We start from the raw sequence: 25,525 nt of genomic DNA on the forward strand, positions 1-25,525 counted from the left end.
TTACCACTATAGTGGCATCATAAAAAGATTGGGGGAGCGAGTGTCCAGCCAATGCTTTGGAAAGGGTCTGCAACAAAACCAGACCTATCTGATCAATATATCTTTTATAGAGTTCTGTGGGCATTCCATCAGGGCCTTGGGTTTTCCCATTAGTGAGGGACATAGCGGCCTCCCGGATCTCGCCCAGCGTGACATCTTTATCTAAAAACATCTGATCCTCATCCGACAGTGTGGGGAATATTATATGGTCTAAATACGCGTCGATTTCTTCTTTAGTATGATTCAATTGTGAATCATACAGATCTTGAAATATTCTTCAAATCTATTTGCAATTTCGTCAGATTTAAGTAGCGGGGTTCCTTCCTTAGTATTAATGGTTAGTACAGGTGGGGACAATTGATTTTACTGGACTATATATGCTAAGAATTTACTCGACTTGTTACCCAATTAGACGTAAGTCTGTTTAGAGAAAAAAGTTTTTTCTGGGCTTTTTCCTGCAGATGCAACAGATATTTCCTCCCTTTCCCAAGCCATCTATGTAAAGAATCGTCAGAGGGGTTACTAATATATTCACCCTCCAAAAGTTTACACTCCCCAGCAAGTCTCTGCTCCCTGATACAGGATTCTCTTTTAATATATGAGATCGTGGATCTAACACACCCCCTTAGATATGCCTTGAGTGTATCCCATACCACCAATCTATCAGGGAAGTCGCCGCGGTCCGTTATAAACACCTCCAGCTGGTCCGTTATTCTGTCCTGTTCCCCTATGAGGGAAAGCCAAAATGGGTGTATGCGAAATCTCTTGGGTCTATCAGGGCCACCCAAACAGAAGGAGATCACTAGTGGAGCATGGTCAGATATCACCCTAGGGAGGTACTCAATTTCACTTAAATCCGATAATATAGCATTATTTCCAAATGCGTCATAAATTCTGGACAAACAGCGGGCAGCCGGCGTGAAGCAGGAAAATTCTTTCTTAAAGGGATGTCGTTGCCTCCACAAATCCACCCATCTCAGCTCTGTTATAAAAGCCTCCAGTATAGTAGTGTTTTGGTTACCAGACCTAGAACCTGTAGGACTTAGTCTATCTAAATGGGCTTTAAGAATCATATTATAGTCTCCTGTGCATACCATTTTAGCCTCGGGGTATTGTGCAACAAAAATCGCAGCCTGTTGGAGTATGTCCATCTTAAGGGCATGTCACACTAAGAGATGATATCGCTGGCAATATCGCTATAACTTGTGACGTTATAGCGATATTGCTAGCGATATCGCTATGTCTGATACTTACCTACAACCCGCTCCCCCGCTGATTATCGCTGATCGCGCGAGAACAGGCTGGACTGTTTCTCGTCGTCAGCTTCCTGCGGCGCTTCCTGCTGTGACAACGAGCGACGCGTGGAGCCGGGCAGGAGGACGTAGGATCGCCTGGTGTGACAGGTAAGTAGCGACCCCCGTCCCCAGCGATGTCGCTGGTGAGATCTGCCTGTGTGGCAGCTCACTAGCGACCACTTAGCGATGCACCAGCGATCCTGACCGCGTCATATCGCTGGTCGGGATCGCTGGTACATCGCTAAGTGTGACAGTACCTTTAGCTGCTGGCGGATTATAAATATTAAGCAGTACATAAGGCACCATATCTATGAATGCATAAATGAAGATAAATCTACCTTCCGGATCTCTTTTCACTACGTGTGCCGACCACCGCAAGGATTTATGAATCATGATGACTACACCCCTAGAATAGGACGTATGTGTGACATGTCTCTGCCATTGTATCCAAGGTTTATTCATTCTAGATATAGTGTCTGGTGTCAGGTGAGTCTCTTGGAGGCAGATATCTGCGCCTGTGTCTTACGTATCTGAGAAAACACCATATTCCGTTTCCTAGCAGCCCCCTTATGTTCCATTAAAAAAATTTAAGTAATGCCATGAGGGCTCCACAACAAATTTGTGCCCAAAATAATATTCACCTCTTTCACCATCAGCTCCGTTACATATATATCTTTCCTAAATAATAAAGTAAAGATGCAACATGTGTTTCCAGCTAAATTCCTGATTAAAGAAAAAAACACTAACCAATAATGGTCATGAAAAAACAGCAAGGGATGCCCATGAACCTCTTTAAACTGAAGCATAGGCATAACTAGAATTCCCATACTCTCATCCATCCGATCCACCAATAACATATATATCGGTTCTATCACATACTTGAAATAAAGTCTCCAATTCCCCCTCCCAGTTCAGCAGATCCAGAATTATAGGTCTGGTCACCCAGTGTTTACTTGACCCTGATGCAGGATGGGTTCAGATTGATCTTGGGGATCAATTTAGCACACAAGGCTCACTTATTTCCTGAAATTTTTCGGGTTTTGCAGGAGCTCCTGTCAGCCACGTCTTTACCCCAGTGCAGCTAGGCCACGCCCCCATAGTAGATATATTTAGCATTGCAACCCTTTTTCTTGTGCTTCGTTTATATTTTTTTCACTTGCCAAACATGACTATATTGAAGATTCACCATGGTCTTGGTGCGCGGATACCTCTCACCCTGCCGGATCCACCAGCACCTGCCTTTCCTCATTACCGAGTGCACACCAAATTTTTTCTATATATTCAAGATGCAACAGTTTTGCTTTTACTGTAGTTTTTGTTTTCTGTATTATGTATACTATTTTTTTTTTTTTTTTTTTTTCAAGGATTTTTGTTTTTAGATTTCAGAACCTGTGATGATTTTACACTTGTAGGACATTAGAATCTGCATGCAACTCCTGTGCAACCTGGCATAAGCCCTTTTTTATAGTATTATTCTAGAGGCCCCGTCACACATAGCAATCTCGCTAGCGAGATCGCTGCCGAGTCACAAGTTTTGTGACACAACAGCGATCTCACCAACGAGATCGCTGTGTGTGACAGCGTTCAGCGACCGGCCCCCCTGTTGGTATCGTTGATCGCTGTAGGAAAGCCCAGGACTTTTCTTTGGTCACTGGTCTCCCGCTGGCCAGCACGCATCGCTGCGTTTGACAGGCGGGAGACCAGCGATCTACTGGTAACTAACGTACACATCGGGTATCTAAGGGATGCACATCCCTTGGATACCCGATGTGTACGTTAGTTACTACCAGCTCCCTGCATCAGCGCGCTGGTTACTAACGTACACAGCGACGCGCGCGCTCGGCGTCGCTGTGCTGATCGCTGGTGAAGCTGTCTGTTTGACAGCTCACCAGCGATCACATAGCGACTTACCAGCGATCCTGACACGTTGACATCGTTGTCGGGATCGCTGGTGAGTCGTTATGTGTGACGGGGCCTTAAGTCATTAACACAAAGCTAATTCAGAGTTTCCAGAAATCTTCTGTGTTCTGCAGGCAGGGTAGGCGTGGCATTCAGGAGATTACAGACATTTAGGAAAACATTTGCTGTATGTAAATCACTTTGGAGTTCTAAAATAGAGATCCAGCTACTAAATTGTATTTTAATAGGATCCATATAATTAATTTAATGGGTTTCTCTACCACTAAAGAAATTTATTGTAATGGACCCAGAGTGTTGTAAGAAAAAAGAAAAAAAAATACAACCACAAACCTATACTCCTCCTACTGACCTGCAGAATTAAGTCAATTCGTTAATTGTGCAACAAATGAAATTGTAAAATTGAAAATGTCTAAAAACATAATTGCTGTTTTTTTTCTATTTCGTTCTGTAAGGCTATGTTCCTACGTTGCAGAAATGCAGCAGAAACGTCTGCAGCATTTCCGCAACTCTCTGCCGCGGGAATAACGCATGCGGAATTCGCATGCGTTTTCCCGCAAAACACAAGCGTTTTGCAAGCGTTTTTAGCTTGCAGAATGCTGGCGCTTTCCAAGTGATTTGAAGCATCTCTTGGAAAGGTGATTGACAGGTTGGTCACACGCATAGTGCTGGACAAGTTTGACCACCTTTTTACTATTGATGCTGCCTATGCGGCATCAATAGTAAAAGATACAATGTAAAAAAAAGAATTAAAAATATGGTTATTCTCACCTTCCGATGGCCCCCCGATCTCAGCGACGCTCCCGGTACGTTCCAGTCCCAGGGATGCATTGCGAGAATCAACCCAGATGACGTCACGCTCGTGAGACCGCGACGTCATCTCAGGTGATTCATAGATTACATTAAGTAGCAGAAAATTACAGCAGACTTAGTTTTCACACTTTATTTTACTTTTATTTTAAAAGCTCAAGGAGGATGGTGACGTCTCCGCCAGTCGTTTTGAGGATAATGAAGAATTACGGTACTCTTTAAGATCTATTGAGAAACACGCTCCTTGGGTTCGTCATGTTTTTATTGTGACAAATGGCCAGATCCCATCCTGGCTGAATCTTGATAATCCACGCATCACCATTGTATCTCACCAAGTAAGAATTGCCATGTTTGTGTTTGGCTTTTTTTTTTCTGTGATTTATTATTACTTAACATGTAGGGTTGGCAGCTAGAATATACTCTATAAACGAGTCAATGTTGTATAGCTGTAATGCGTTTTGTAAGTATCAATCGTACTTGTTGAACTCGATGTGTCTTGAGGACAGACATGATTCTTGTGAATTCTTGTCTTTGACCTCTACCGATTATTAGCCTCTTATGTCTGGTTTTGGCCTACGTGCTAAGCAGACTATCATGCTCAGTTTAGCACCAAGTTTTTTAAACCAAAACTATCGGGGGTAGAGTTTCTCCTTGAGGAGATTAGCCACTGAAAAGGAGTTTGTCAGCACAGAATGACTTGAAACGAAGTACAGGCACTCATGACGCGGCCAAGCATTTATATACACCTTTCATGTACTTGTTTTCCATCTAACTCTGCTCTCTTCTGGCTCTATAAAGTCAGAGTGTCGATCAAAGCAACGGAAGGTGGCAGAGATAGATGGAAAACAAGCAGGTGGGAAGTTGTATACGTGCTTGCGGAGAAGGTAAGCAGGGACACTCTTTGGGCATGTGTGGTTGTTGTATTCATGTACATGTCTGCATCACCTAAGGAATCACAAATGAGTTATTGTAACTTCTAAGTGTCACGAGGGTCCATAAATTATGTGCAGATGATTCTTTCTTTATGTGCCCCTTTCACTGAAATGGAAGTGATGGAGGTATATAAATCTCAACTTCCCCCAATAATACACTATTTAAAGGAACAATCTCTTCACATGCACCTTGTTGGCTAGTATGTTAATAAATCATGAACGACAAAGTGAGTGATGCTTGTTTTTTTTGTGTAGGATATCTTTTTGAACACCAGCCATCTACCCACCTTTAGTTCTCCTGCCATTGAAAGTCACATCCACAGAATACCAGGACTATCCCAAAAATTCATATACATGAACGATGATGTAATGTTTGGAACACATGTCTGGCCTGATGACTTCTTTAGCCATTCAAAGGGACAAAAGGTAACTCACTGGCATGCCGCATAGTATATCCCTGTAGCTTATTTGTGAAATGCACAGCAATATGCCATCAATGTCGTAACATAGTATGTGGTTTTACACACATTTTAAGGTTTACTTGACTTGGCCTGTTCCCAACTGTGCAGAGGGATGTCCAGGATCATGGATCAAGGATGGTTACTGTGACAAAGCATGTAATAATTCTGCATGTGACTGGGATGGTGGTGATTGCCTTGGTGAGCTTATTAATTAGTGTATTGTATTCAATGATAAGATATATCATTGATGTTTACTTCACTGCATTTTTTGCATCTGCTTAGCGTGCTTGATGATGACTTTTTTGTATCTCTACAGGAAACAATGCCGCCGGTCGTTTCGCTCCAGCAATGGCTGGTGCAGGTCTTCTTAATGGACAAGCTTGGCAGCCTGGAGTTGGGTTAAGTGGTATATCATACTGTAACCAGGGCTGTGCCAATTCATGGCTCGCTGATAAGTTCTGTGACCAGGCTTGCAATGTGCTCGGTTGTGGGTTTGATGCAGGAGATTGTGGGCAAGGTACGGCATTTAGAGGTGGCGTCAAGTTCTTAGCATCTTTCTCTAGACTGACTATAAAATATATATATATTTTTTTTGAAAATTAGTATTTCAGTAGCCTTTCCTGTGTTTGTCTTGTTTGCGAAAAAATGACAAAGGCTCTTTGGAGCCAAAATGTTGCTCTTTTTTCCCACACATGGTAATCTTAAAGTTGGTACATTTTTGCTATATTCTGATTTTGAGGGAGCAGTTCTGCAATTATTGCTCATATTATCCACTTTCTCTCTTCCTAGATCATTTTGGAGAGTTACACAAGTTGAATTTGCTTCTAAATCAAACCCATTATGTGGTTCCAAAAGGGGAATATTTGCCGTACTTTAGCTTTGCTAATATAGCTAAGAAGGCAGTGGATGGAGTCTACAGCGATAACCCAATTATTCGTCACTCTTCTATCGCTAACAAGTGGAAAACCATCCATCTCATTATGTATCCTGGAATGAATGCCACTGTGATACACTTCAATATTACATTTCAGGATCAAAATGACAAGGTTTTCAAAATGCAGATTTTCATAGATGTTGATACGGCAGAAGACTATAAACGCAACAATACAAAACCCACAGAAAGGCAGAAAGACACAGTCGTTACTACTCCAACACCAGAAGCGGAAATCCTTTTTGAGGACATCCCAGAAGAAGACCGGTTTCCAAAGCTGAAGAAACAGAAACCAGATGACATTCACAATTTACATGTCCAAATCCAGTATGTGAATGTGTCCTCCCTTCCTAACCAAGTCCAGCTGGCTCTTCATAATCTTGACCTTCAACTGAGCAATGGTGATATCACATTGAAGGGATATAATCTATCAAAAATAGTTCTGCTTGAACCTTTTATCACCTTATCGCCTCACACAAAGGAACATTTAAATGAGTTGAAGGGACCAACACCTACACCTAAAGGTAAAATTACGTCAAAAACTAAGGACAATCCTCAAAAAAACACATTTGATTCAAAAGTATCAGAGCTGGAAAATGGTAAAGTTTCTGTCAGAGGTGAATCCACACTAAATAGGATTGGAGAACAGGGTTCAAAACCGGAAAAAGGAATTAATTACTTAGGTACTTTGGCAAGAAATAAAGAGGATAGTATCGTTCCTGGGAGAAAACTACAATATCAGCCAAATTATGAAGGTTTCCTGCCATGGGAAAGAAAAAAGTACTTTAAAGACCTGTTAGATGTGAGTATCTAATTGTTGGCTCAATACAGTTTTAAAGGGACTCAGTTTGAACAGTCATTCTGTGCTGACAGTCACGTAGCCCGGTGCGTCATGGCGTGGCCAGTCATTTATATACACTTTCCCACATGCTTGCTTTTGCTCTGTCTCCACCCCCTCTTCTTTGATTGACAGCTCTGGTTTCATAGACTCAGAGAATGGTAGAGATAGATGGGAACCAGGCAGGTGGGAAGGTCCAAATAAATAGTTGGCTCCGCCATGGAGCACCAAGCGCCTGTACTGGGTTTCAGCAGTCATTCTGTGCTGACATACTCCATTTTAACAGTCATGTGGCGTGATGTCACATGAACAGGAATAATTGTTTTATGTGATGGATAACCATAGCATGTCCTTCATCGAAATCTGGTCTGTGTATCTGTGAAAATGTCCGACAGCACATGGATGCCATCCATTTTCGATCTATGTGCTGCCTGTTGTTAACAATGCAGTGGATAGAAGCTTTGCTATTTTTTTTATTTACTTATTTTAAGCAATCTACAAAATCGCTGATGACACACTGATGCTAAAAACAAACAGGCTGACCAAACACTGGTGAAAATTTGTATCACGCACGAGAACAAAAACAGACCTCTGAATGAAGCCTTAGAGATAGGGCCTTTTTTTCTTTATTTCCTTTCAAAAGTCACTATTTTTTTTCTATTTTTCCATCTTAATAGCCTTACATGGGCTTCTTTTTTTTTCAGGTTAAAGGGAACCTATCAGGTCTAATAACACTGTTAACTTGCAGATATAGGGTTAATCTTCAGGTTAATATAGTTATGAGGGTGCCCAACTGCAGTACTGAAAGCGCAGAGTCGCCAGCTTTCAGTCATTCAAACATGCCCGGAGTAGTCAGTCACCCCTCACAGTACTGAGAGTGACAGCTGTTAGCATGCAACGCCACTGACTGACAGCCGGTTCTACACTGATGCACTGCGGAGCTGGCTGTCAGTTAGTGGCAGAGCGTGTTCTCATTGCTGATAGGTGACTGTAACTGCTCTCTACACACCTGCGTGATGGAAAGCTGGCGCCTCCTAGGAGAAATAGTTCATTTTCTCCTGGGTGCCCCACTTTCAGTAATGCTGCCGGTCATCTTCATAACCCTATATCTACAGGCTAATAACGTTATCAGGCCTGACAGGTTCCCTTTAAGTTGTAGTTTTGAATGACCCCAATCATTTTACTATAAAAACTGTGTAATGTAAATCAGGAAAAAAAATCCAAGTAGGGTGAAATTTCTCATATAGTAATAGGAAAGTTTTAAAACTTCACTTTTAGCCATGTAATTTTAGCATTTTACTTAAAATCACAATGTGACAGTGTGATCATAGTCTTTTTTTTTTTTTTGTCAGGAGGGAGATGCATTGCGGCGTGAGATTTCTTACATGACTGATGGCAAGAAAGTTGGCAGAAAGCTCCAAGACACATTTGCCGATTCCCTACGCTATGTGAATAAGCTCCTTAATAGTAAATTTGGCTTTGCATCGCGGAAAGTTCCTGCTCACATGCCACACATGATTGACCGTATCGTTATGCAGGATCTCCAGGATTTGTGAGTATACTTTATCACCAGGTGGCCGGCTTTGAAGAGTTGTCTTTAAGTTGGAAGAACTGTTGCTAGTGTGCCAGGTATTGCAAAGATCAAGCATGAGTAAATACCTTGTGAGCCCGATCATTCAAGGTTACAAATATGGTGTTCGTCAGATATGTTGTCATTTTTATATAGTCCAAAAAGCCACAGCACAGCTTAGGCGGGTACGAAAATTCTCCAACCGTAACCTGATCTGTACCCTGTCTTCTCAACATCCAATTAGAAGACAACCGTGAAAGTGATCCTTTTTCACCCACACCCGCTAAGTTTCCACTCTGTAGGCTAGTTTCACACTAGCGTTTCACTGACCTGCGTCGGTCTGCACACGGCCACCGCTAAGCTCCCCCCCTATGGGCACATGACGCTGCATGCGACCTGCGTACCCTATCTTTAGCATTGTTTACGCAGGCCGTGCGCAGGTATGCGTTTGCTGGCGCATGCGTCCTTTTGACGGTCCAAATGCACCGTGTTGCATTTTGGTGCGCTCGGCACACTGTCCAAAGGACGCATGCGCCGGCAAACGCATACCTACGCACAGCCTACGTACCCAATGCTAAAGATAGGGTATGCAGGTTGCATGCAGGGTCATGCGCCCATAGGCGGAGCGGCCGGGAGGAGGCGTGGCCGGGGGCGGAGCTTAGCGGCAGCCGTGCGCAGGTCAGTGAAACTAGCCTAAGGAGCCTTTTTCAAGCACTGCTAATTTTTTTTAGCAGCTCTACAAAAGTGAGGTAGCACATCCAATCAGATGAAAAAAAAAAAGTGAAAACGATCCTTTATTCACCTACGTTTCAGCTTTTGTAAATTTATAGTTAAAAAAGAAATGGCAATCTACTTTGGGACAACACTTTATTAATGAGTCCCTGGTGGTGAAAAAAAGCCTGATGCTCTCGACCCGGATCGTTGTGCTCCTCAGTAGTCAGTGATATGTGCCTGGTCTGCTGAGATCATCAGTAGGTGTGGGCATCACTTGAGCGCCGCAGCCCATCAGTGGCCTCTAATTGGCCGAAGAGTTCATAGAGCTGAAGAAACTTAGGAAATGCTCTCATTATCTAAAGCAGAGAATTATGTCTTGAATTGAACTATTAACATTAATATAAATTCAGTATGGTGCCATAATTACATTTATAGGTATTTGACCTTTTTACAATAACCAAACTTAAATGAATACCCAGGTGAATTTTTAAATACTGTTATGCGTAGTGCAGGACCTGAAGAAGAGTTGCATGGTACAGGGTTAAAGCAGCACCTAGTAGAGTATATTTACTAAGCATACATGAGGCAGTCAGAAATGTGCCAAATCTGTCAGAGTGGCGCATATGATTTGATTTGGCACACATCGAACTCTTTCCTCTCTTATACTACATCTTATGTGGTATACTTTACACCAGTGCCTTGCGCCTAAAAGGTGGAGCACATTGGTAATAAATTTGGCTCAGCTAAACAAAATTGAGGGGTCTTTTATTCTGGCGTGTCCCTTGCCAGAAATACCATTCCAGTCATGGACTAGAGTAGCATGTCTCGCATAAGAAATGTTATCAGTGTAGATGAATGTGAAGGTCAGGCGTAGCCACACCCTACCCCACCCCGGCTTCTCCCCAGCTTCGTCCATTTTGGAGGTGTGTGAAAGCGGCAAAAGTCAAATATTTTGTGTTTTTCAAAGTTTTACACCAGTTTTCTGGCATAAAAGCTTTGATGAATCTTGCCTTAAATGTTTGGCAAGACATCAACATCTGCTTTCTTTCTCTGCACCAGCATTTTGTCACAACTAATACTTTAAATGGGTTTTCTAGCAAGTCTGCAGTCACTTTGTATTAGGATGTTAGGATTCTTAGGCGTCAGGAGCAGGCGGTCATGTAGCCACAAGCTTGCGATTTGCATACTTTTGGCCACACTCCAACTAGACTGTGTCCTGTCTTGGTCAATGCACTTGCAATGAGGGAGGGCGTGCACATCTAGTCGGCATGTGACCACATGTGTGCAAATTACGATGTGAAGATTCACAAGTCTGTGGTCACATAGAGTGACTGCAGACTTGTAGCCTATGGCTCGACAGCCCCATTAATTTTGGCATAACATTAATAGTAAATCTGCCCCCACTGTTTCAGTTTTGCCTGGAGTGTTCCTTCAAGAAGTTATAAAGATGTGGTGCAAAAGTTGACATCAGCTTTCATGCATTCTCCTTTGTGTTTGATCTGTTCTTTGCAGGTATCCAGCGGAGTTTGACAAGACGTCTGCCCATAAAGTGCGTCACTCAGAAGATATGCAGTTCGCCTTTTCTTTTTTCTATTATTTAATGAGTGCAATCCAGCCACTAAACATCTCCCAGATTTTCTATGAAGTAGACACTGATGGGTCAGGAATTCTGTCCGATAGAGAAATACGAACGCTGGCTACAAGGATACACCAGTTACCTTTGAGTTTGCAGGTATTTTTAGATCTATGTGCACTATTGTGTCCTTTTTGGACAGATCTGCGGCAAGTGAGCTACCGTTGGAGATGTGAACGTAGCCTAACACATTCACATTTTTTGGTGATTTTACATATTAACTATCCTATAATTGTGTGTTCTAGGATCTGACTGGCTTGGAACATATGCTTATTAACTGCTCCAAAACACTCCAGCTGAACAGCACAGGGGAATCCATCGCTCCAGCAACACAAGAATCATATTATGATCCAAATTTGGTAAGTCATTTTTTTTTTGTATGTTTTTTGAAATAGAATTCATAATTCATTAATTTAATTAATCAGTACCAAGAATATTAATAACAACTATCACCATCATAAAATATGGACGTGAATGTAAAAAACCTAGTGAAATCCCAATTATAAGTTCTCTACAGCCATGATAGTTTTCAGAAGGTGTCGGTCTCAAAGGATTTGGAAACATGGGGCATTTTTTAGCTAAATGGGTATATTTTGGGTTGAAAAGCATTTTTGCAGTAGGGTTTCGTTAAAAATGTTGGGCCAGTTGGCTTCTATAGACTCTGTGTATCCCAGTACATAGATTGCAGAATAAGTTAAAAGCTAAATTTATCAGTGAGCGGATCCTTACAGCTCAGGTCAGCAACCCATATCTCTCTTTTCCTGAGCAATCTTCTAAGAGGAATTATGACCACATCAAAGATGAACGTTCAACAGGTCATAAATCGGCTTAGAAGATGGTTCAAAAGAAAGATAAGTATTACAGACATTTCAATCAGAATAAGCTCACTGACTGATTCACTGTTAACTCGTTCCATTTTCTTTGATTATTGCAAAAAAAAAAAAAGCCTTAATCAGAAATATGCATTAAATTAAAAAATGCCCAGCTTTCTTTATGCATTGTTATTTATAGTCACTAAAACAGAAAAATAACTCAAATGCACTATTTTAAAGGACTTTCACAGTGAAAGCAGTTATAAATAATCACTGTGAGGATCCGGCATATCTGTGCTATGCACAGACATATCATATTAATTGGACTAGGTAATGTGTAATGATTCATTTATCCTGCCTCCAAATTGAACTTTTCCCCATCAGTGGGACTCTGTACTGTAAGCCAATAAATATGATAAGCTGTTCATGCAGAGTCAACATGTATCACAAATCATCTGTTTAACATGTATATAAGTCACTCCAAGGAAAAAAAGGGTATTTAGGAGTGGTGATCCAATCCAGCCAATGTGTTCTTTTATTGCACAGATGACTACAGTTGTCCACCCTAGTTCGGTTACTTGCTTCAGTATCCCACTTATTGTTAAACCTAAGCTTCAGTTGTGGAAAACTGTAGTCTACTACATGAGATTTTCAGCTTGAATTGAATGTACATTTTGATCACAACGCCTTATGTGTAAGGTGGTCCGGTATCAGCTTGTATATATTATTGGTTTACTATTTATATTGCATTCTGGTATGTATGTATGTATGTATGTTTGTGAATCTTATCAAATTTTTTTTTATAGCCTCCGGTGACCAAGCAGCTTGTGGTTAATTGTAAACCGGTTACTGATCTAATAAGAAAGGCATACAAAGATAAGAATAAATACAGGTAAGGGGCATTTGTCACTTATACATCTAGATTAGTGATGAGCGAGCGTGCTCAGATAAGGTGTCCTAATTGAGTATTTTCAGCGTCCTCGAAAAAATGCTCGAGTCGCCGCAGCTGACAGCCGCCATACGTGCATGGATTGCATAGCAAACTTAACAACCTTGGACATATGGGTTCGTCATGGCGATTTGCCCGCACACAGGGGCTGTGCGTGCGCAATTGCCTCCAGGTGTCGGCTGATTCTGCACCGCAGCCGGCACTTTAACCCCCTAAATGCTGCAAGCCCCCTTTGCCCTTGGATCAGCGCCCCCCCCGTAACGTCATCACGGCGGGCCCATCATTGCTAGGGTGACCCGATGTCATCACCAGAGTTAGCAAATTTGCTACGTCTCCCTCAGTGCAGCACTGTAAAGCATAGGTCTCCTGCATTGCTCCTGCATTCCTAAAGCCCGTTACACATAGCGATATCGCTGGCAATATCGCTGTAACGTCACCGATTTTGTGACGTAGCAGAAATATTGCTAGCGATATTGCTATGTCTGATACCTCCGACCGGCTCCCCCGCTGCTCATCGCTGGTCGCGCGAGAACGTCCTGGATCATTTCTCGTCAGGCGCTTCCTGCTGGGCTTCCTGTGGCGCCGACGCGTGGACGCGGGCGGGAGGACGTCAGGATCGCCTCGTCTGACAGGTAAGTAGCGACCCCCCGACCCCAGCGATGTCGCTGGTGAGATCTGCCTGTTTGGCAGCTCACTAGCGACCACTTAGCGATGCACCAGCGATCCATATCGTTGTCGGGAACGCTGGTGCATTGCTTAGTGTAACGGTACCCTAAGCCTTACAAGCGATCAACCTGCAAAAGTGTGAAAGTCTCATGGTGGGACAAAGTAAAAAAAAAATTGTTAAAATTTAAAAGAAAAATCACAAAATAATAATAAAAATACATATATATTTGTACATCTCCCATAAATAAATATTTTATGAGAAAAAATAAACAATACACATTTGGTAGCTCTGCTTGTGGAATGACCACCTATAAAACTGTCCCACTAGTTAACCCCTTTAATGAACACCGTATGAAATAAAAAAAAACAATGCTTTGTCATAGCGCCAAACAAAAAGTGGAATAAAACACCATCAGAAAGACAAACGTAAATAAAAATGGTACCGCCGAAAGCGACATCTTGTCCCGAAAAAAAAAAACAAGCCGCCATACAGCTACGTCAGAGGAAAAATAAAAAAGTTATAGCTCTCAGAATGAAGCGATGCAAAAATAGTAATTTTTTACCTTAAAATAGTTTTATTGTGTAAAAGTGACAAAACGTAAAAAATATAAATGTGGTATCTCTGTAATCGTACTGACCCAAAAAATAAAGCTGCTTCATCAATTTTACCACGTACAGAAAATAAAAAAAAAATAACAAAAAATTCCTGTATTGCTGATGTCTGTTCATTCTGTCTGCCAAAAATTGGAATAAAAAGCGATCAAAAATTGTCATGTGCCTGAAAATGGTACCAATAAAAACGGCAACTCGTCCCGCAAAATCAGTCCTTCACATGACTTTGTTGTCCAATACATGGAAAAATTATAGCTTTCAAAATATAACGATGCAGAAACTAGTTTTTGCAAAAATTGCATTTTTTTGATGCTTGACAGCAAGCATAAAGAAGACTATATAAATCTGGTACTGCTGTAATCACACCAACCCGAAGACTAAAGTAATCTAATCACTTATACCGAATGGCATAAAAAATAAATAAAACCAATTCTTCACCTGTGGCTGATTTGATCATTCTGCCTCCCAAACATCATAGTAAGGTTGGGCTCACATTTATCCTGCGCTGAAATCTCTGAAAAACATGATTCAGATGGAACCACCAGTGGTAGATTCCCTATAATGAGGCAGACGGAGGCAGTGTGGACGCCGTCTGACCTGTGAACCAGTGGTGTTCGTCTTTTTAGGGGGTGCATAAAAGTGCAGTCAGCCACAGTTTATGCACTTCTGAAAAGAAGGACAACGCTAAACAGAGACCAGACGGAGTCCACAGTAACTCTGCTGACTCATTATAGCAAATAGACCCCTCGGAAATTTTATCTGAATGACATCGCTCAGAGACGTAGATGTAAACCCTGATATAAGTGGTCAGCGAGGAGTGTCAAATAAATGCGATCCCAACTCAATCCACAAAAAAATCAGCAAGTCCCTACTCAGGTCCATCATCTGTCAATAGAAATATATCCAGCGAATTCTAAGCTTGCCTCCCTTCTGAACATCACAGTGTGCCTAAACCGTAGTTAGTGTCCACATGTTTGGCATTTCTGTAGAAATGAGAGCTTGCCTAATTTACGGGGGCATGTCTACAGACGCACAAGCTGTGGATACAGGCTACTGGTCACTACAATGTACTGGTCACTACAACAGCAGTTTGCAATTTTCTCTCAGCAACATCCACTGCTGCCTGTTTCTGGAAAACACCCATAGAGTCAAAATCGTCACTACACCTGTAGATAAATTCCCAAAGGGGCATAATTTACAAAATGGTGTCAGTTGAAGGGGGATTCTGCTATTCTAGCACTTAGGGGCTGTGTATATGGAGTCCACAAACTATTCTAGGAAAATCTGTGCTCCAGGAGGCAAATGGCACTCTGTCCGTCCTTCCCGAGTCTCATCGTGTGGCTAAGCAGTACTGTACAGCCATATCTAGAATATTTCTATTTTCAGCAGAAATTGTGGAACACATTTTGGTACCATTTTCCCTCATGAAAATATAAAATTTGAGGCTGAAACAAAATTTGGTGGTAAAAATGTAATTATTTATTTCTCTCTCACCCATGACAGCACCACGGAGAGAGGGGATCCGCCCTTCAGGGACAGGAACCTACAGAAAAAGGGCGGTACCTCTCCTCCGCCTTCAGTTGGGTTCCTGTCCCTGACGGGGGGACCCACAGTACGGCGTACCTGTGAGGAGTCCGGGGCCGGCCTGTCCGGGTATCGGCAGCGGGGAGGCCCCTGTCGCGGCAGGTGCGGTGCCCGAAGCCGACACCGCCGGGGCCGATGCGGGCTGCCGAGTGAGCGGGGGGGAGAGACGCCGGAGTCGCCGCTCCGGAAAGGAGGTCGGGGCTCAGCGGGACCCGGTGGAGCGTGGGCAGCGCCATGGTACGGAGAGTACCAAGATGGCTGCTGCCCCGGAAGTAGACCAACAACTTCCGAGTCCCGGAACCGGGCGCATGCGCAGGAGCGCGCTTCCCGACCAGCGCGTGCAGGGGGAGCGGTGACGTCACGCGGCGCCAAGTTTAAAAAAGGTGAGGTGCAGAAACTCCTGGCTGGAAGCGATCCTAACAATGGAGGATAGCGACCAGCAACAGGAGCAGAGGCAGCAGCTGAAACAGCAGCAGCAGCACCACCAACACCACCACCGACAAAAGGAACGAAACACAGAGTGCCGTTCCAGCAGTCACTCCACGCGGCGTAGCACGTCAGCAGCGAGGAGCAGAACGCCACCAGGAGATCAGCCTATACAGGACCTGACTCCGTCTCCCGAACCGGTACCTGCAGCCGCGCGCCTTTTTTTGGGGTAAGTGATCTTCGTGAATGTCACCCTTGTAATGCAATCCCTCTCCCTTATTAGGGAAAGAAGAAGGCTAAAAAGAAGAACAGGGAATGTCCCACTTGCGCTAAACCCCTACCGGTATCATGGGAGAAAAAACTATGCAAGTCCTGTACAAAAGAAATTGTTTGTCAGGAGACTCCGGACTTCGCATCTGACCTAAGGGCCACAATTAAATCAGAGGTCCAGAGTGCCCTCGAATCCCTTAAACATAAGGATAAAACGAGGAAAAAAGACACGGTAGAAACCTCCCAGTCAGACTCTTCCACATCGGGAGAAATCTCGACTAAATCCTCAGAATCCGGCTCCTCATCCTCAGACGAGGAAACAGGAGGACGCCATTGTTTTCCCCTAGAAGAGGTAGACAATTTGGTGAAAGCTGTAAGGTCTACCATGGGGGTATTGGACCCGAGGCCGGATAAGACAGTCCAGGACATAATGTTCGGGGGGCTAGGCCAGAAAAAACGGAGAGTATTTCCGCTAAACGAAATCGTCAAGGGTCTAATCAAAAGGGAATGGGACAAGCCAGACAGGAAAAATACTACAGTCCCTTCCCTTAAAAGGAAATATCCCTTTGAGGAGGAGACATCCACGTCTTGGGACAGAGCCCCGAAACTCGATGTGGCAGTCGCTAAAGCCTCAAAGAAATTCGCCCTTCCCTTTGAGGACATGGGCACCCTCAGGGACCCCCTAGATAAGAAGGCAGATACCTTTCTAAAGGGGGCTTGGGAGTCTGCAGGCGGTAACCTCAGGCCAGCGATAGCGGCGACATGCACCTCAAGAGCCCTAATGGTATGGGTGGACCAACTTGAGAAACAGCTGAGGGAAGTGACACCTAGAGATAAAATTCTAGATTCTATCCCAGTAATAAGGGGAGCGGCTGCATTCCTAGCAGACTCATCGGCCGATTCAGTCAGACTGTCGACCAAAACAGCAGCACTTTCAAACGCGGCCCGAAGGACACTATGGCTTAAAAGTTGGCCAGGGGACCTTCAGACCAAAATGAAATTATGCTCCATCCCCTGTGAAGGAAAATTCCTTTTTGGGGAAACGTTAGATGACATCCTCCAGAAAGCAGGGGACAAGAAAAAAGGATTCCCAAATTTAGGGCCAGCGGCATTTAAAAGACCCTTTCGGAATAGGAGGTTTTTTCAGAGAAGACCACCAAGGGAACAAAAGTGGGATGATAAAAGAAGAGATAGAGGCTTCTTCTTTAATAACTCTCCCCGGGACAAAAAGCCCTCCAAGTGACAGTACGCCAAGGGTGGGAGGAAGGTTATCCTTTTTCCTTCCAGCCTGGAGGAGAATTTCAACAAACCCCTGGATAATAAACCTAATCCAGGAGGGCCTAAGGATAAACTTTTTCTCTCTCCCGCCTCAAAAATATGTAACAACGCCGCTGAGATCCAGCATGAGAGAACAGGAAGCGCTAGAAAGCGAGGTTCTAGGCCTAGTAAAAAAAGGAGTCCTCCAGGAGGTCCCCCTGCAGGATATGGGCAGAGGGTTTAACTCCCCTCTTTTTCTAGTGACCAAACCAGACGGCACCTTTCGTACAATTATAAATCTGAGAAAGCTAAACAAATACGTCAAGAACCAGAGCTTCAAAATGGAGTCGATCAAATCTACCACCAAGTCCTGTTCCCAAACTGCTACATGACTGTGTTGGACCTCAGCGACGCTTATTATCACGTCCCTATCCACAAAGACTCCAGGAAGTATCTGAGGTTAGCCGTCTCAATAAAAGGCAAGGTCAAAGAATTTCAGTACAGAGCCCTGCCGTTCGGAATATCGATAGCCCCGCGAGTATTCACCAAAATAGTAGCAGAAATGATGGCTCATATAAGGGAACAAGATATAATAATAATCCCGTATCTAGACGATTTCCTAATAGCGGGCAGCTCGGCTCAAAAATGCAGGGAACAGAGAGACAGGGTGATGAACACTCTACAAGACCTGGGCTGGCTTCTAAATCTAAAAAAATCAAGATTGGACCCCAGCAGGGTACAAGAATTCTTGGGCCTAACACTAGACTCAAGCATTCAGGAGTGTCGCCTCCCAAACCACAAAAAGGAGAAGATCGCTCAAATTACAGCAAGAGCAATCCAAAATCCCTCCATGACACTAAGGAAGGCCATGTCACTGTTGGGTTCACTATCTGCCTGCCTACCCGCAGTTCAATGGGCTCAGTTACACACGAGAAATCTCCAGTGGGACGTATTGGCCAACCAGGCAGTAGTAGGGGGACACCTAGAGGGTCGCATTACCCTAAATTCAAGCACTATTCATTCCCTAGCTTGGTGGGGAAACCAGGAGAACCTGTCCAAAGGGATCCCCTGGGCACCAAAGATAAAACACGTAGTGACAACAGATGCCAGTCCCACAGGATGGGGAGCGCACATGAACAACGAGGTGACTCAGAGCGAATGGGGAAATCAAGAATTAAGAGCCTCCTCAAATCAAAAGGAGCTTCTAGCAGTAGGCTATGCCCTAACACACTTCCTACCCCTACTCCAGAACCACCATGTCCGTATCCTTTCGGACAATCGGGTCACAGTGGCCTATATAAACCACCAGGGGGGAACCAGGTCCCGAACCCTAATAGACACATCCGCCAAAATCCTCAAACTAGCGGAGGCAAACCTATTATCTCTGACAGCCCTACACATCCGCGGTACAGAGAATCAAAGGGCAGACTTTCTGAGCCGCACCCAATTGCGACAGGGGGAATGGGTACTAAAGCAGTCCATTTTTCGGCAGATTGTAAAAATGTGGGGGACCCCAGACGTGGATCTGTTCGCGGACTTCAAAAACAAAAAAGTAGACGCCTTCTGCTCCCAAGATCCCAGGGGGAATCCTCTAACTCTGGACGTATTTATGCTCCCATGGACACAGAATCTAACATATGCCTTTCCCCCAATCATGCTCATTCCAGCAGTCCTAAATAAAGTCAGGCAGGACAGGGCAAGAATGATACTGATAGCCCCCTTCTGGCCCAAAAGAACCTGGTTTTCCTGGCTAAGAATGCTCTCAGTAACCGACCCATGGGTCCTACCGGATCTCCCGGACCTGCTATCGCAGGGCCCAGTGCTACATCCTCAGGCACCGAACCTCCATTTAACAGCATGGAATTTGAGAGGGCACTGATGAGGGACAGGGGTTTTTCAGAAAACCTGATAACTACACTACAAGAGTAGGAAACCGGTTACAATGAGAGCTTATGGTAGAATATGGAAAAAATTTCTATCCACCTCTAGGGCAAAGGTTCAGGACGGGGTTCAGATTGATAAGATCCTAGAATTCCTACAAGTGGGCCTAGAACAGGGTCTGGAGGTCAACACATTAAAAGTACAAATAGCGGCATTAGGCGCCCTCTATAACCATGATGTGGCAGGTGACCCCTGGGTAGCACGGTTTATTAAAGCCGCAACCAGATCGAGGCCAATAGCCAGTCAAAGATTACCATCATGGGACCTGAATCTTGTACTTTCAACACTGACAGGCCCTCCGTTTGAACCAATTCACTCGGCACCCCTAAAAATCCTATCTCTTAAAACGGTGCTTCTGGTGGCACTAACATCAGCCCGAAGAGTGAGCGATATTCAAGCCTTGTCAGCGGGGCCTCCTTTCACAAAAATTCTAGAGGATAGAGTTATCTTAAAACCTGACCCAGCCTATTTACCCAAAGTGTCATCACATTTTCACAGGTCCCAGGAGGTAGTCCTTCCTTCCTTCTGCCCAAATCCAAAAAATAAGGGGGAAGAAAAGTTCCACACTTTAGATGTTAAAAGGTGCCTAGTACAGTACTTAGAGGCCACCAAAAAGTGTAGGAAGGAAGGCTCTCTCTTTGTATGTTTCCAGGGTCCTCGGAAGGGGCTCAAAGCATCCAAGAGTACCCTGGCAAGGTGGATAAGGGATGCGATTGCCCTGGCATATTCATCCAGCGGGAATACCATCCCAGAAGGGCTGAGAGCTCATTCCACAAGGGCAATGGCGACCTCATGGGCTGAAAGATCTAAGGTATCAATAGAACAAATCTGTAAGGCGGCCACCTGGTCATCACCTTCGACCTTTTTTAGGCACTATAGATTAGATCTAGCCTCTACATCTGACCTGACCTTCGGGAGAAGGGTCCTTCAGGCGGTGGTCCCTCCCTAAGCTACCAATCTCTGAAATTCTCTCCGTGGTGCTGTCATGGGTGAGAGAGAATAGCTTAGTTACTCACCGATAACGGTGTTTCTCGGAACCCATGACAGCACCCGCTTATTCCCCTCCCCTTCACGAGTATGGTGAGCACGTGTTATTGTTAGTAGAGTGTTTCCGTTTAGGCACGGTGCTTTGATAAGTAAGCAGTATTATAATATTGTGTATGTATTTCTGTTGTCTAACTAACCTGGAGACCCTCTGATGCTCTGTAACCAACTGAAGGCGGAGGAGAGGTACCGCCCTTTTTCTGTAGGTTCCTGTCCCTGAAGGGCGGATCCCCTCTCTCCGTGGTGCTGTCATGGGTTCCGAGAAACACCGTTATTCTTCACTGCCCAATAGTATAAAATTCTTTAACCCGCCTATGATGTCAATATGATCACTGCACACCTAGATGAATTAATTGAGAGGTATAGTTTGTCAAATGGCGTCTCTTATGGGGGTTCAGTTTTTTGTGTCAGTCAAAATCCGCCAAAAAGGCGGAAAGCGGATCCGTTCCTAACTGATGTGAACGGATGCCACCGGATCCGTTTTTTCACCGATCCGCCGAATGAAGAATTTTAAAGGAACCGCTGCCAGAGAGAGAGAGAGAGAGAATTTTTTTCGTCCGCCAGAAAGGATTTCAGGGTTAAATTCCCGACTGACTTCCTTTCTCTGGGCATGCGCACTGTAAAATGCGGATCCTGCAGCAAAAAAAAGTTGCAGGGTCCTTCCAGGCAAAAAATTTGGCGGATCCGCAAAAAAACGGATCCAACGGATGGCCATCCGTCAAGATCCGCCGGTAATGCAACTCAATGGGAAAAAACGGATCTGCAAAAAAAAATGGCGGATCCGGACTGATGGTCAAAAACGGAAGTGTGAAACAGGCCTTAGGCACATCAGGGGCACCTGCAGACCATTCCATCAAAATCTGCTTTACAAAACGTCACTCCTTCCTTTCTGAGCCCTACCCTGAACCCATACACTAGTTTTTCACCACATATGGGGTATTTGTATACTTAGGAGAAATTGCACAACACATTTTGGGGTCCATTTTGTACTGTTTCCTTGTGAAAGTAAAACATTTGGGACTAAAAGAAAAATTTTGAGGGGAAAATTGTATTTTCCTTTTTTTATTTTCATGTTTTTTTTATTTATACGTTATAAACTTCTGGAAAGCACCTGGGGGGGATCAAGGTGCTCAGCAAACATCTAGGTAAGTTCCCTGAGGTGTCTAGTTTACAAATTGGTGTCACTTTTGCGGGGTTTCCATTACTGAGGCACATCACGAACACTCCAAACGTGACATGGCGTCTGCTAATTAATCCAGGAAATTTTGCATTCAAAAAGTCAAATGGCGCTTCTTCCCTTCCAAGCCCTGTCATGCGTCCAAACAGTAGTTTTCTATGTGGTATTGGCGTACTCACGAGAAATTTTACAACAAATTATATGGTACAATTTAACCTGTTACCCTTGTAAAAATGATAAATTTAGGGTTAAAAAAAATTTTTTTGTGGAAAAAAGATTTTTTTTTTAAAATTTCACGGCTCAATATTATAAATTTCTGTGAAGCGCCTAGGGGTTCAAGGTGCTCACCACACATCTTGTTAAGTTCCCTGAGGCGTCTAGTTTCCAAAATAGTGTCACTTGTTGGGAGTTTCTACTATTTAGGCACATCAGGGGTACTCCAAAGCAACATGTTACCCCTGTGAAAATAAAAAAAAATTGAGTCTAAATTAACATTTTTGTGAAAAAAAAGATTAAATATTCATTTTTCCTTCCACATTCTAAAAAGTCCTGTAAAGCACCTGAAGGGTTAATAAACTTCTTGAATGTGGTGTGTAGCACCTTGAGGGGTGCAGTTTTTAGAATGGTGTCACTTTTGGTATTTTGTGTCATGTAGACCCTTGAAAGTCACTTCAAAGGTAATGTGGTCCCTAAAACAAATGGTTTTGTAAATTTTGTTGAAAAAATAAGAAATCGCTGGTCAACTTTTAACCATTATAACTTTCTGACAAAAAAAAGTATGTTTTTGCTAAACTTACATCTTTTTTCACAAACACAAGTCATATCAAAGAAATGTTACCACTTTCATGAAATACAATATGACAAACAAACAGTCTCAGAATCAGTGGGATCTGTTGACGCGTTGCAGAGTTATTACCTCATAAAATGACTGGTCAGAATTGTAAACCCCTTAGAAGGGGTTAAGAAATGGCAAATGGCAGTTAACAGGAACAGTGGTGGTCAAAATGAGGTCTAAAAGACCAAGCAAAATTTTCTCATCTCCCATGACGACACACATGAGAGAGGGGATCCGCCCAGCCAGGACAGGAACCCTACTGAAGATAAAAGGGCGGTGTAATATCCACACGTTATGAAGAATTCAAGGTATTAAACTTTAGATATGTTTTATTCTTCGTCCTCCAGCACACAGCATAACAGTTGCATTCCCATGCTACACAGAAGTGAAACTGAAACTTCCCTTCTCATCCCTCTTGTCTCCACCCCCCAAGTCCCATAAGTCTGGCTTGCTTAAAGAGACAGATCTAATTATTATACATTACATCATCCCCTTTTTTTTTTTTTTTTTTCTATAAATAACCCATATTACTGATAAATGCAACAACATGAAAACGTCCAAAGAAATCATATGTCCGTTTTGTCTTATTTGTTCAATTCCAAAACCAGAGAAACAAACAAAAAAAAAACAAAACAAAACTGTAATTACACTTGTTCAATAAGCCTCGATGGAGCTCTTCTCTCTCGTGTAGGATAACGTCTGGGCTCATTGAGAGGGTTCATTATTGATGGACCAGCTACCTCTTGTTGGTCCTCTCCACCATCGGATACCAAATCTTCCACCAAAGAGAGTTCATTGTCATCATTCTGCGGTATGACTTTAAAATATGAAGAATTTCGCGTTATGGAGTGTCCATCTCGTTCAGCTGTGATCATGCTGCCTTTCCTTTTAGTAACATAATATTTTGCAGGACCATATACAGGTGAGGTCTTGTTGGTTGGTCTTTGACGTACCACCACGACATCCCCTCTTTCGATGGCACTTGACTGTGTCCTTCGCCTTCTGTCTGCATAACGTTTCATGGCTTGTTTGTTGGATCTGTGGATCTCACTGAGGAGTCACTCGGTCGGGGATGGCTGGTCACATCAGGGAGACGTATACGCAGGGTTCTGCTGAACATTAAATGAGCTGGAGCAGCATTAGTAGTGGAGTGTGGCGTATTGCGGTAATTACGCATGAATTTGTATAATGACTGTTTCAGTGGGATGTGCTCCAGACTCGCTGCCTTGATACGTTTCCCCAGAGTGCGCATAAAACGTTCCACAATTCCATTGGCTTGCGGCCAGCAAGGTGTGATTTTCCTGTGATTGAATCCCAAGTATTCAGAAAATTGTGTAAACACATGTCCATTGAATGGAGGTCCATTGTCGGTTTTGACCACTCTTGGAATACCATATGCCGAGAAAATGTCGTCCAGCTCTGGTATGACATTATTAGCAGATGTTGAAGAGATAAATGAAATGACAGGGTATCGAGAATATTCATCAATTGTTACGAGAATGTATTGGCCATTTGGCAATGGTCCATATATATCGACTGCCACTTCCTCCCAGACAGCAGTGGGTAACGGAGACATTTGTAATGTCTCTAAGGTTGATGATGGAGTGATTAATTGACAAGTAGAACAGCGTCTAATCTTTTCTTCCACCAAGTGATCCATATTTGGGAACCACACTTTTTCTCTGAGTAACTTCTTTGTGCCAACAATTCCTAAATGACCTTCATGTGCTATCTGTATGACTAAGTTACGCAAAGTCTTAGGTACAACTAGTTTGGTACCTCGAAGAATGAGGTGTTCTTCAGTGACTGATAATTCCTCACGTACGTTTGAGAATAGTTTTAACTCTTTCAGATCAATCTCAGAATCAGGAAATTTTTCCTTTTGAATTTCATGCCACCTTCGATTTTGGATGATTTGTATTAGGGTACAGAGTGTCTTGTCTTTTGTTGTTTCATTTATAAATTGATCAAGAGAAAGTGCTTTTGGCACGGCATGATCTGTAACAAAACGTAGGTATTCTTCAATGGAGGAATGCACAGGTATATCATCATTAGTAGGATGTCTTGAAAGATAATCAGCCGGATTGCTGTATTTTCCAGGTTTGTGAACAATGTTATAGTTGTAGTCCTGTAGACGTAGGCCCCATCGTTCAATTCGTGCAGGCATTTTAGCTCTGGGATTTCCAAAAATTGTAAGAAGTGCTTGATGATCTGTGACAATGGTGAAGGGAGCTCCATAGAGAAATAAGTGAAAGTGTTCACATCCCCAGACAACTGCCAAGCTTTCTTTTTCAGGTTGAGAATATTTTCTTTCAGTGTTTGTTAAGCTCTTACTTGCATAAGAAATGATGTGAGGATTTTGATTGTTATCCTTGTACTGCGCTATAATAGCACCCAGTCCCACGGGACTGGCGTCCACAATCAGTTCAGTTCGAAGAGCTGGATCAAAATAAGCCATAATGGTTGTCGAGCAGAGTTCATTTTTAATTGTTTCAAAAGAGGCCTGACAGTCTTGAGACCATTGAAAAATACAACTTTGTTTTGTAAGTTCCCATAGTGGATTGCTGATTGTTGAAAAATTCGGAATATATCTAGCACAGTAACTTGCCATTCCAAGGAAAGAATGCACTTCACTGGCATCCTGTGGAATTGAAGCTGTTCTGATAGCTTCCACTTTCTTGGGGTCTGGTTGTACTCCTTTTGCCGAGAAGATGTGACTATAGAATTCTAATGAACCCTTGTCAAACTCGCACTTCTCTTTGTTTAAAGTGAGTCCAGCAGAAAGCAGACATTCGAAGATAACATATAGAGC

The 25,525-nt window shown here is 43.3% G+C and overlaps 1 protein-coding gene across 3 annotated transcripts in view; it reads left to right on the plus strand.

Moving 5' to 3' along the window:
* GNPTAB (N-acetylglucosamine-1-phosphate transferase subunits alpha and beta) overlaps window positions 1-25,525 on the plus strand; it is a 169,180-nt gene that overhangs the window by 111,005 nt on the left and 32,650 nt on the right. For all 3 annotated transcript variants that reach the window (XM_073575175.1, XM_073575174.1, XM_073575176.1), the window contains exons 9-17: window positions 4,217-4,396; window positions 5,249-5,419; window positions 5,529-5,652; window positions 5,771-5,971; window positions 6,244-7,187; window positions 8,576-8,775; window positions 11,020-11,239; window positions 11,386-11,499; window positions 12,759-12,844. In XM_073575175.1, the coding sequence (XP_073431276.1) occupies window positions 4,217-4,396; window positions 5,249-5,419; window positions 5,529-5,652; window positions 5,771-5,971; window positions 6,244-7,187; window positions 8,576-8,775; window positions 11,020-11,239; window positions 11,386-11,499; window positions 12,759-12,844 (2,240 nt within the window). The remainder of the gene's footprint in view (window positions 1-4,216; window positions 4,397-5,248; window positions 5,420-5,528; window positions 5,653-5,770; window positions 5,972-6,243; window positions 7,188-8,575; window positions 8,776-11,019; window positions 11,240-11,385; window positions 11,500-12,758; window positions 12,845-25,525) is intronic.

Source organism: Dendrobates tinctorius, unplaced genomic scaffold (assembly GCF_039654945.1).
Source record: "Dendrobates tinctorius isolate UK_male_01 unplaced genomic scaffold, ASM3965494v1 ptg000043l, whole genome shotgun sequence".
NCBI lineage: Eukaryota > Metazoa > Chordata > Amphibia > Anura > Dendrobatidae > Dendrobates > Dendrobates tinctorius.